The following is a 12641-nucleotide window of genomic DNA, read 5'->3' as shown; positions in this document are numbered from 1 at the left end:
TGATAAAAATTGCCTCAGTATCTTCCGTTAAATCATATTCATATTGATGATTATCTTTGAGTTTGGGTTAGAGTTAGATGCATGAACATGCCGGTAAAAGTATTTATTATTTAAAATAAACTCCTGATCTTAATCAAAAGATTAGGTTGTTGTCATGTGAAAATTTGAAAAATGAAAACTTGAGTAATTCAGTGACGACTGAACCAAAGCAGCATCTGCTGATAATGAACATGTGATAAGACTGAAAGCCTCAAGGCAGCTACTGAACAGAGCTCGTGTTTATTTTAGAGCCTGCCCAATACTCCAAGTTGTGGCTGATGCTAGTGCCTATATTGATTTTTGGAACCCAAAAATGATCCATCAATATGTCAGCTGATATTCTTTTTAGACACTCGAGCCGGGCCTGCTGTTGTCAGTTAGTCAGAGCATGTTTTGGCATTTGTTAGGACCCAGACGCTCCTCCCCATAGCTCCTCCTTCAGCTGCTACAGGGAAAATCGAGGCCTTTCAAAGTCAGTTGGCAGACATAATCCGTCCATCGTGTCCTGGATTTGTCTTGGGCTTGTCTCCTAGTTGGAGAATCTCAAAACATCTCACCTAGAAGGCATCCAAGATTCATTCTAATCAGATTCTTGAACCACCTCAACATACTCTGTTAGAGAACAACCCCTCGTGAATGAATGAATGAATTAGTCACTCATTTCAGCTGCTCCTTAATCACTCCTGGTTTCTAGTCGTACACTATTCACAGTTTAAGTCCATAGGTGAGGGACGAACAATAGTAAAGGTGACCAAACCATCAGTTTGTGTCCCCCACCTTACAAAGAAATCCCTAACTTGAAATCCTCCTTTCAATGCAGAGCAGAAAATTGGCCTTTTCCACCCGAGAAAACTTATTTCACAAGCTGCCGTGAGTTTCACTCGGTAACCCTGTCTGCCCCGTTGTTAACTTACTCTGCTGCAAATAACCCACAGTCAATGCACTGATGAGTATATGCCTATACTGCTACAGGCTATCTTTAATAGACCAACATATCAAATATATTAACCACTATAATGCTTCAATTCAATTTCTTTGATTCTTCCACGAAAATCTTGTTTAGCAACCTCCCTTTCCAGATTATGGCGTAAAAACAAATTTAGTTCCCTCAAAGTTTTGATCAAAACCACATATTTATTTCCTTTTGTGAAATAAAATAAGGGCAGATGTTACCATGCGTCTCTGTGTGTTTGTGGACTTGTTTGAAGCGTCTCTGTCGCTCAGCTCTCTTAAGCAAATCAATGTGACCCACATGACACAGATGTCACACTAGTGCTGGGCCTATTTTTAGAGCTTTGTTGTAAACACACTTAGAGATCGATAGATTGACTTTATTTTTTCTTTCAATTAGACCCTCCACATCAAATGTGACACCACAACGAAAAGTAGGCCATGGTAACAGGCACATAAACAGTACATGCCGTGGCCTCACTGAGGCAAAAGATAAATTTTTACTGCCTGCCTGCCCTTTGTTTCATATCAGAATAAACTGAATTATGTCTTTTTTACTGTTTCAGTCTCATGTGAAAGCCATTGAGCCAGATGTGGCGCATGATGATGCGTAAGAAAAACATCTGCACGGCATAATTCATCCATGATTTGGATAGTTACCGGACAGGTGATGACATGATGTGGAGGCCTGACGATGTCTTGATGTCCTAAATTTACAGCCGGCGGCCTGGCTCGACGCGCGCGTTGAGAAGTCGGTGTAATAACGTGCCCCTGAGCCCTGAACTCGGCTGTTATATCCTTCCACCTCCAGATGCACAGAAGGTCAAAGCCAGATCAAATAGAGGAGAGGAGGTCAGTCGGTTCAGTCGGGCCAGGAGAGCACACATGGCGGTGGAGCGACAGACTGTAGGAGGGTGGAGATGAGGGTTTGGGAGTTTATTTCTTCAGGTTCAAGTATGTCTTCTGGTAACACCGGTCTCACATTCGCATGAGTGGTGGCAGTACGCTGTCCTGGTGACGCACGCCAAAAGCATCTTGCCTTACCATATGCACACAAGAACAGACCGTTCTGATTCTACTGTTACAACAACAGAACCTGAAGCTAAATTCTGGAGAGTTTAGATTGCGTGCAGCCAAGTCAAGCCTCCTTCAAGACGATTTCATGACCTCAGCTGCAAGATGGAGTCCACTGCACAAGAAGTCACTGCCGGTTTGCACTGATGAATCATTAGAGGCTTTGCAACGAATTTCAAATGAAGCACGAATAAAAGTAGCCGATGATTAGCTGTAGGTTTATTTTCCAGTCTTTTTCCTACATTTGCTGAGGTGATCAACTTGTCAACGTTGTTTAAGCACCAAAACTGTGCTGCTGTTATTGCGCAATGTTCGGCTATGTCGTTGATTTAAATTGTTGCTGCCGCAGTCATAATTTTCACGATGCCAAGCAGGTCTGACAAATGGTTCAATTTTCAAGGATAAGTAGAAAATCCTTAAATTTGAAAAGTTGTAGTCAGCAATATTCTGAGTGAAGAAAAATGCCTTGATTTATTATTTGAACTTCAGCACGTCATCCTGACCACATGCCTAAATGCACTGAGTTGAGTTTCTGTTTGACTGGCTGATTAGTTATTTGTGTTAATGAGCAGCAGAACAGATGTTCTTAATAAAGTGTGTGTATTTTCATTTTTATGGATCCGCTAATTCATTAACTGGCAAATCATTTCAGCCCCGTTCATCAGCATGCAGCTAAAACCTAAAAGGTTCCTTTGCAGCCTTCTGTTTAATGTCTGCAAGATGATTTTGGTACAAAAGTGAAAGATTAGATCAAATACCTTTGACCTAGAAGAAGAGGAAATGCGAAGATTTTACCTCTAATTTTACATTTTAATAATGCCGGGGAAGCTTGTCGACAGGAAGTGATTTAAAGCACCTGCTGCCTTGCCTCCTTGCCTTTCACCGACTTTGTTTCTTATGAGGACACATTGCTGTGAATCTCAGCCTCATATTTGCATAATAGCTTCAGTGTGTCCATGTGTTTCTGTGCTACGAGCAGGAGTTACCGCTGCTGTACTGTAGATATCAAACATGCCAAACAGATCTCATTGTTCCTTTATTAATCGCAGTCCGTCAGCGAGCCAAGCACATTTACTTCATGTCTAGACGAGCGTAACGTATCTCTCTGTAATTGTAAACAGCTTCGGTGAGAATCTAGATGATTTGGGCGTTTTGGTACGAAGGTTTTGCATCCACACATTTAGGTGATTATGACACACTTTTATTATTTTGTTTTTCACCATGACAGCCTCCCACGCACACTGATTCCTTTTTGGTGGGTATGTGTGTATGCTGACATTGAGCAACACATGCAACCCATTATATTTTTGCGATAGGAAGTGTGGGGTATTTCTGGTAGGAAGTGTCCGTGCCAGTGCTGGGTCACTGAGGAAAGAGCTGCTCTGTTGCCTGCAATGAAAATAGATGGTTTTAAGAAGGAAAAAAAAACATCTTCCATTGTGTGTGTGCGTTGGGGGGGGGGGGAGGCTGCTGCTCTGACCAGCCAGACAGAGGGAATTCCTCTCTCAGCCCTCTGGCTTGGTTTCTTCAGGCCAGATCCAGGGGTCTTCCCCTTCCCCTCTCACATTTCTCATCATTATGAAAGGGGAGCGGACGTGGGCTTAACCTAGATACTGGGTTAAACCGTAAACAGCAGACTAATGAGGGAGAAACTGACTTCCAAGTAATAAATGTGTTTACATTCACAGTTTAAAGAACAGTAAAAATCAAGACAGACGAAAAACAACACAATCAATTATAGTAACCAAAAATGACTGATGTCGGTGCATTCATATGTACGTATAGGTTTTTCTTGTGTAGCAGCTACAGTCAGTCAGACTGTGTAGCTGCTCTTTGAACACGGCACACCATCTGTACACAGCTGATAAAAAGAGATAAACAAGTGCACCTGGAGGCAGCAGGATGTTGCATCATCTCTCCTGATAAAAAATGCCTGGGGACCTCCAGTGTAAAGTGATTCTATCAGACTGACTCAGAGGAAATAACAGGTTCTGTGTGGCTCAGAGGAGTTTTGCTCACACTGGCAGAAATAGCACCTTATAGATGTACTAACAAGTGTATAATAGCCTTGTGCAATGAGAAAAGCAAAGTTTTACTAAGCACATTTACTTTTTCTGGGCTCTCTAGTTATCCTTATAAGGGCATCATTTTTAAAAATGCATGTATTTGATGAACCCAACAGCGAACAGGCAAAGTTAGACCAAGCCTTTAAAAAACAAAAACTTTATTAAAACCTTCATTTTTTTCATAAAGCTTACAGATAGAGCTGGAAGCTTTGCTCCTATAGGCTCAGACAGCTGGGGAGCTTCATGTTATACTCTGTGATGTACTGAGCATTTCTTCTTCTCTCGCCTCCTCCTCCTTTCCCTCCCCAGGTGTTTATATGTCACTGCTGCATGTGTTTTTCCTGTCTCCCTATGCTCTTTATTTTCTTCCTAACAGAAAGAAACCTCCTGCAGACCCAGGCTCGGGGAGGTGCCCCTTTGAGCCTGGGAGGCGTCTCCTAGTGCTACTTAAAGGAGATTGTCTGATTGTAGGGGGTTTTCTCCGTTACTGCGTAGCTTCTTACGTTGCAGCACCTTTAGGAAGCTGTTGGTGTGATTTGGCACTATATAAATAAATTTGAATTGAGATGAATGAAAACTCTGTGTGTGTTAGATGTTATAAAATGTCAGTGTTTGTTTTTGTGTGATTGCTGAAACTATTTCAGGCTCATCTTATGCAAACTTGCTGCAAGAATTAAATGAACATTAGAAATTCAAAAGTAATAATAAAAATGAGCCAAGAATTAATCCGTGTGTTTTAAAGACTTTATCAGGTTTTATCATGAATGTTTATCAGTTGACATTTTTGTGCTGAACTTTACTGCACCAACTGTTTTTCTTGGTTTTTATTTGGTTATATCAATGCACTATAGCCTCTTTGTTAGGTTCAGGTTCAGAATAATTCCCTTCAGGAGCAGTAACCCTGCCAAATTAACACTGTGTGCATAAAGGTGACACACTGCCCACTTTGATGAAAACACTCCGAGACAAAACTGCGAAAAGAACTGAAAAGTGACCAAAAAAAAACATTGCATCAATGTTTCAAGCTTGGACTGAATAAGAAGTGAAAAAGAGACTTAGAACGGGCCTTTTTAGGTATTTTGGAGGAAACCTGAAATCCTGATCATCCTTTTCTCTCTTTTCCTTTTGCAGTAAACGAGATCATCAGGAACGACTTGTCGAGCATCTCCGTCCACAGCCACGCGTAGTTTCCCGTCACCACAAGTGACAGGAATTTTTTTTTAAAAAGGGAAGCACCAAATGAATTTGACATTATGCTCCACATGTTTGGACTAAGGCATGCAGGAAGCAGCAAAAGGAAACGCAAGGAGAACAATTCTAAATGTATTGTCCAGATGATCAGGGTCCAACGTGTGCCTTGTTTTTCATATATAATAACGTTACATAGAACCTATCCAAGGTATAGATTACATGACTGACATGTAAGTTAAGTATGTAGCAACCAAACCTGCCATTTCCAGCCTTTACAAGAAAGTGTGCTTTTAGAGGACCAAGATTTGCTTTGTTGTTGTTGTTTTCTTTGGGTTTTTTTGTTGTTTTGGGGGTTTTGTTTGTATGGCTGCGGTTTGTAAATGAGTCGGTGCCCATGAGTTGTGTCATTTGTATATAAATTTGGATGTGTAGTGCTCCAGTTTGCATATCTGGCTTTACAGAGAAACCATTTAAAAGACAAGTGCCTTTTTGACTGGAAGCAAAAAGACATGGCCTTGGCTTCACATATTCAACCTCAAAATTTCAAATTAAATATATTTTAGGGGCAACTTAACTTACATTTTCCTGAACAGTGGATACTGTGGGCAAAAGTGACAATTAAGGGATTATGGCGAATGCAAGAAGATAGAGTACATGCAGCGTAACTTGCATGTAGTCAGCAAACTATGTTGTCTGTTATACTGTGATGTCTGTCTGGAGTTCAGCCTTTCATTTTGGAAATGGAAAGTTGGATTTTTCCCCATCATCATACTGTTCAGACATAATTTTCTTGCAGAGAACCAACAACAAGCACTTATCCACTAAACTAGTGGCAGTTCCTGTCAATGTTTCATTAATGCAGGGGTGGAGCCAAGGACAGCCAAAGGTGAAGCCAACCAGGACTTCGAAAAACTATAAACAAAAAAAAAATGGCACTAGCGATAGTCCTGGATGAACTGAAGCCGTATCCCAAAAGTGAAAGTTTGCAGGGTAAAGGTTTTTCCTGACAGACTATAGATGTAGTTCAATTTGTATGTTGTAGTTAAATACCTTTCTGTGTGTCAGCACAATTTGACACATTATGGCAACTGCTGTATTGATTTCAGCCATGAAGTGGGCAGCAGCGGCGTCCTGACTTACATCCTTAACAGACAACTAGCAAATGGCTAGTGTTTTGGGCAAAATTGGTTTCCTTTCAGAAAAACCAAAAAGCGAGTGTGTTATTTTATTTCAATTTGGGCATACAGCTTATGAACAAAAGCACTGGACCACCTACACATTACACTTACAGGAGCTGCTCAGCCATTAAAACCCACACCACGAAACTCCTGGTACACAGTTTTTGTGCTGTTAATGTGAGAGGAGGTTTGGAGCTCTGCAGTTATGCATTGGCGACTTGTACCCAGAATGCACAGCAAACCTGCTCTGTAGCTTGACGTGGTCTGACACACCTCCGCTTTGCAGTAATACAACTTATAGTTGATTGTGGAGGGAAGAAAGCAACTGACTTGTTTGTAAGAGTGGCATCCCCTTACAGTACCACACTCAAATTCAGTGAGCTCTTTAGAACAACACATTCATTCACAAATGTTTGCAAAGACTGCATGGCTAGGTGCTTAATTTCATACACCTGTGGCAATGAGACTGAAAACACCTGAACGATTGAGAGCTGTGTCCCAATACTTTCATCCATTATCGGTACTGTATCAGCAAAAAGCAAAGTAGAAATGGGGGTTTTGTCTAGCATGCTTGTATAAATAATTATCTTAGCCATCCACTGAATCCTAATCATTGATGACTATCTGTTGCAAGCCCGGCTGCGAACCAGTTTTTGTGCAATAGCATTAATAGGAAGTGGAATACTTCTCTTTGAATGGCTCTCAGCTTGTTTAAGAGGGATGCAAATAATCACAGAACTGGAGTTACATTTAGTAACCTCTATTTTTCTAGCAGAACTTTTTTTGTAAACACCATGACCATTTTAACAGCTCATCCATCAGTTGAAATTGTAATTATCTTATGAACTTTAGCTTCAATTTAGCAGCATAAGACTTTCTAATTGTAACTGAGTGTTAAATGAGCCCTCATAATGTGCTACTACATGCCTGCATAAGCAAATGATAAGTGACACAAAAAAAATGCTAAGCTGGAAAAATAAATAGTCATCTGTTTCTGCCTGGCCACCCCATAAACTTGTCTGGCTCAGCCACTGCATTAAGTTGACAAGTCATTTCCTCCAACCCAGCCGTTAACTGCTTTTTACACCTTTTTTTAGTCATTTTTAATAAAAAAGAATACATACAGACTTGAAAAGTAACAAATAAAATGTTAGCTGCAGTAATACTGGTTCGACTTTTAAAAAAAAATCATCTCAGTTTTGATGAAGCTTGACTTTTATTACTCCCTGGAAGCTATGCAACATGCAGGTAGCATTAATCTCTGAGAGAATGTAAACATTCACCGTCATATCTCTAATCCAAAGATTACTTTGCAGCGGTGAACAGCAATACGAATATACACACATTTTTGTTTTTGTATTTTCATATTTATTCTCTTAGCATGAGCTCAACGTTTATTCACGTTTATCATACAGCTTGTTTTAGACGGTTACATACTGCATACTGTGGTTTACCTGCTAATTTGTCAGCGCTCGCACACTTGTTCCCAGTTTTATATGTATTTATGAGTCTTAATCTGTGTAACTGAAGAGCATGAGAGAAGCCATACTGAAATGTTTCAGAGGAGAAGGTTACTCTTTGTCAGTAAGTCATAACTCTCCTTTGTCATATTTTGTGTACTTGTCAATAAATAAGCCTTCATCTCTTTGATCTGCGTTGTCTCAGTTTTACTGTAGGAATGAAATCAGCAGTTTTATATGTACATTATGTGTGTTGTCACAACAAAGGCGGCAATTTGTCTCATCGCCTTAGGTTAGAAAAAAGACTAAAAGAAATCATTAGTTTACATACTGGTAATATGGTAAAGGTAATGGACCAAAGGTTCCCTCGTAATAAGTTTGTTATACTGAACTTTGAACTACAGATCTGTTCAGAATTTATAATATCTGGCATAAATACATTTATTATTAATCCTCAATGTTTCAAAGAGCACAGAGAGTGTGTTATTTTAGCTTTCACAGCACACAATATCCTCTCCTCTTTTACCAAAGATATGAAAACATAACAGCCAGCTGTTGGGATTCATTAGATAACTGTGTATAATCATTACAACCATTAAATGCTGCCCTCGCTGCTATATCTTTTTTAAAAAAAAAAATTTTCATAACTGTCATTTATAATTGTCAATTCTAACTCGACTTCAGTTGTCAATCTGTGGATTCATAGCAGTGGTAGGAAACCTTGAAGTACTGCATGTGTTTCCCACATTTGTTCCTCATTTTGTTTTATTTTTGCAGAGCAGAAGTTGCATCTCCACCTTTCCTGTCCTCTTATGTTGGCTTCTTTTGTGACTTCTTGATTAAGGCCAGACCCACGCTGTGATCCTTTTACCGGTGCCGCTGAAGCTGCTGTAAAAAGGTGGTGTCGCTTTTTGCATGCAAGGAGTCACAAAAGCCTTCAGGATAAATGTCTCGCTTGCTGGCTCAGAGTTATCTACATGGGAGGGGCTGTAATCTGAGTTTCCTTGCTCTGAAACATCCTCTAAATTGTGAGACGATCATGTTAGGCTCCACTTCACCTCAGTTTGTGCATAAAGATCAACCTCAGCTGATATTTGCTTTAAGCACTGGGTCAAATGTTGTTGTTGAAGGTAACTAGGTCATGTCAGTCATGTTCCATGTTACACATCATATACAAATCAGGTTCCAAGAGTGTATTCATTTAAATATGTTATGAATGAATTGAAATGAATGGAGGGCAAAGGGTGCCTTTTATTACGGTAAAAGTAAAATATGAACGCTAAAGAAAAATTCTCAGTAAAAATATCTGTTAAAAAAAAAACTTCTCAAACCTTGATACATTGCATGTGTGTTTTTTCCTAAGTCAGAATTAAATTTAAGCAGTGAAACAGTGAGTGACAGTGTTTATAAGTTCTTTATACTGAGTCTTACTATAGTTGTCAGTGTGTTTATTTTACGCGTTCGTGATAAACACACACTTATATATAAATTGGGGTGTTCGTGATTCAAACGAGTACTTTTGCCAACTCGCAGTATTTTTTATTGTATTTATTTTAGTTCTAACAACCAAATGCAGTGTTTATTTTACATACTGAATCCAAAATTCGGCGGTTGTGTTTGCAGTGTGGGGTGGAAGCCTGGATGATTCTAGCCCTCAGTGAGTTAACATTTAGACGTTGACTTCTTAAGTTTTGAGAGTGCCAGTTTAGGAAGCCAACGTATGACTGAGGACCTTTTTTGTTATTTTACAAGGAAAATGTTCCAGATTAATGTCTGCATCATCGATGTACTGGTTCATAGCTGTTTAGCCATTATTGCGGTGGCATTTCTTGCCAACAGATGTATTCATCAGTGTTAGGAAGGTTATAAGGACTATAAAGGTCAAGGTGAAAATAAAGAGAAAAGCTCCTTTCTCCTTCGGCTTAAGTTTGAGAAATCTGACCATTGACTGTATAAAAAGGTGGATGCTGGCACTGTGAAGTCATCACTTTGTCCATTTTGAAGTCTGAACTTTAAGTTTATAGCTGATGTATCTTCATTTATCTTCATTTTCTTGATCCAAAAGTGACCATGACATGTTCACTAGCATGCTATGTACATTATATACGGGAAATTACCCCCTAACTTTAGTAAGCTCGGTTAGCGATGCACATTAACAGATACCTGCAAAGTAATGGGGACATAAAATACTAGAACAACCATCCAAGCATGATTTCGTCTGACTCTAAAAATCTGATATGGAAACAGCGATGTTAAAATCACAGTGGCTACATCTCTCATATAGGCTACATTTATCACACTAACAGAGAAACATCATTAATATAAAGTGACATGATATAACCAGAAAAAATATTGATACTTTTTACAACAACTAAGTGTTCTTGGGATTATCAGAGCTCTTGCGTGAAAGCAGAAATCAATCCTGCAACCATTAACTCCTGACTCGTCCAGTGTTAACCAGTATCTGCTCTTCATTGTTTGATTGGAGCTAAAAATAAATAAATAACATAACATAACCATTCATTTCCAAAAGCAGAAACATTTGTGATGCAGCAACATAAAATGTATATTCAGAAAGAAAAATAAAAGTACTGTTCTGAGTCTTGTGTGATAACCTGTGTGCTCCTGATAGTGCTTTCAGTGCAGCGTGCAGGATTTCTTTCTCAGTTATGGTCCACACTGACACCTTGTGGTCTGTGGGATTTCTGCTTTGCCTAACACAATAAATCTCAGCGCTCAGCTGCTGGTTTCTTTACATTTGTTTTTCCTTTATGTTTGAGAATGTCACAGCCAGTACCGTCACGAACATCCTTCACACTTTGCCAGTAGGAAAATCAGGACGTGTTTTGCTTGCCTGCCTTTAACCCAGTTGTCGCCTTTTAGGGAAATCAGGTGTCATTTGTACTGTGTGCGCTGTAAAGTCTGTCATTTTTGTTGGCCTTCAAGCAGCAGCTTTACACACCTGGTAAGCACAGACTTTGAGTTTCAGTGTTTTTTGTTGTCTGATTATATTCATAAATGTCATTTCATGTCATGTCTGTTGTCGTCTTCTTATTTAAGCCTTATTTTTAAAGAAAAAGTTAATAATACACAGATTTTTAAGGTCACAATGTTACAACTGATTCTCAAAAATGCTTGTGTTTTGAAAACTCCGTTAGTACAGTAAAGATTCTCTTCTCTTTTTAAAAAAAATCTTTTTGAAGATCAAAATCAATAAATAAAGTTGCATATGTTTTTTTTATTTCCTGGTAGGACAACTAAGTTGAAACTGTATCAAAAAATATAAAAATGTAAATGATTAAAACACATTTTATTATACAGTAGGCATTTCTGTATTTATATAATACCCTAGCATTTATATTACAACATATAGACTTATTGGTCTCTTTATTAGGTACACCTGTTTAACTGTTCGTTGACGCTGATATCTAGTCAGCCAATCACATGCCAGCATCTCAATACATTTAGGCTTGTAGAATGATCAAGACCATCTGCTGAAGTTGAGAAGAAAGGTGATTTAAATGACTCTGAATGATGCATAGTTGCTGGTGCCAGACACGCTGGTCTGCTGGTCTTTCCCCATGAACATTTCTGGAATTTACAGAGAATAGTTTGAAAATGAAAAGATATCCAATGAGCGGCAGTTCTCTGGGCAAAAATGCCTTATTGTAATAATTGTTATAATAATTAAGGCAGTGCTAAAGGTAAGGAGAAGAGGGAGGAGGTTTCAAATACATAGTGTACCTAATAGTGTTTGGTGAGTGGATATGTAAAACATTTGAATCTTTAAACCTCTATTGGCAGCTTTTCACTGATTTTTCTTCTCTCTGTTTTCAACTACAGTCTGGTAAGATGGAGAATTTATCCAGCAATGCCACATTCAACTCCAGCAAAGCTGAGCAATGTCTTTTTGCACCAACTCACATAGTGATGCTCTCAGTGATTGACATCTTTACTTTTATCATCGGGGAAGCAGTGGTAGGGAAACTGCTGTGGATCATCTTCACATCCAAGAAGGCTATAGATATCCTCAACTGTAATTTAGCTATCTTCCACACTGTGCATTATTTTACATCCTTTGTTCATTTAATTTACCTGTTTTTGCTACCACAGTACCAGATAATACTGCTCAAGGTTTTGCTTACCTACGCACAAACAGGAGGCGCATCAAGTTTGGTTTTTATATGCATGGAGAGATATATTGCTGTGGTTTACCCCACATCTTACCATCTGCTGAATAAATACAAATTCAGGGAGATGTGTGCTCTGACAGTGTGGCTCCTTACTGCAGTTACTGTTTTGACAAGTAATCTAATTAATATCCCCTCTCAGACAGCTAAGGTATTAGGAGCTATCCCACGTTTTCTGGTGTTATTCAGTTGCACAATGATGATCTACTACAACAGAAACATCTTGATAACACTGATGAAATCAGCACCAGAAAAAGATGAGCTGCATCCTGCCAAGAAAAGAGCCTTCCTAACCATCCGGGCTACCACATTCATCAACTTGTCATGTTATATTCCAGTAATCATATTGCAAATGTTCATGTATCACCAACCTGCATATAGTTGTTCAGTAATACCTCTGTGTATAACATTAGTGTCTATTGCTAGTCTTGGACATCCATTGTTTTACCTGTCAACCCAAAGGAAGCTGCGCCTCTGCTTAAAGAGAGAAAT

The 12641-nt window shown here is 39.1% G+C and overlaps 1 protein-coding gene across 1 annotated transcript in view; it reads left to right on the top strand.

Moving 5' to 3' along the window:
- Positions 1 to 8306, top strand: part of nfatc1 (nuclear factor of activated T cells 1) — a 51546-nt gene extending 43240 nt beyond the window's left edge. Inside the window, exon 10 of the mRNA XM_086280394.1 lies at positions 5262 to 8306. Within this exon, the coding sequence (XP_086136520.1) occupies positions 5262 to 5317 (56 nt within the window). The 3' untranslated portion in view covers positions 5318 to 8306. The remainder of the gene's footprint in view (positions 1 to 5261) is intronic.
- The last annotated feature ends 4335 nt before the right edge of the window (positions 8307 to 12641 follow it).

The sequence above is a fragment of the Aulonocara sp. 'chitande type north' Nkhata Bay genome, linkage group LG22 (assembly GCF_057382095.1).
Source record: "Aulonocara sp. 'chitande type north' Nkhata Bay isolate Kocher_YH1m ecotype deep benthic linkage group LG22, A_spYH_male_GT1.1, whole genome shotgun sequence".
NCBI classification, from domain to species: domain Eukaryota; kingdom Metazoa; phylum Chordata; class Actinopteri; order Cichliformes; family Cichlidae; genus Aulonocara; species Aulonocara sp. 'chitande type north' Nkhata Bay.
This window is presented reverse-complemented; position numbering and strand designations above follow the sequence as displayed.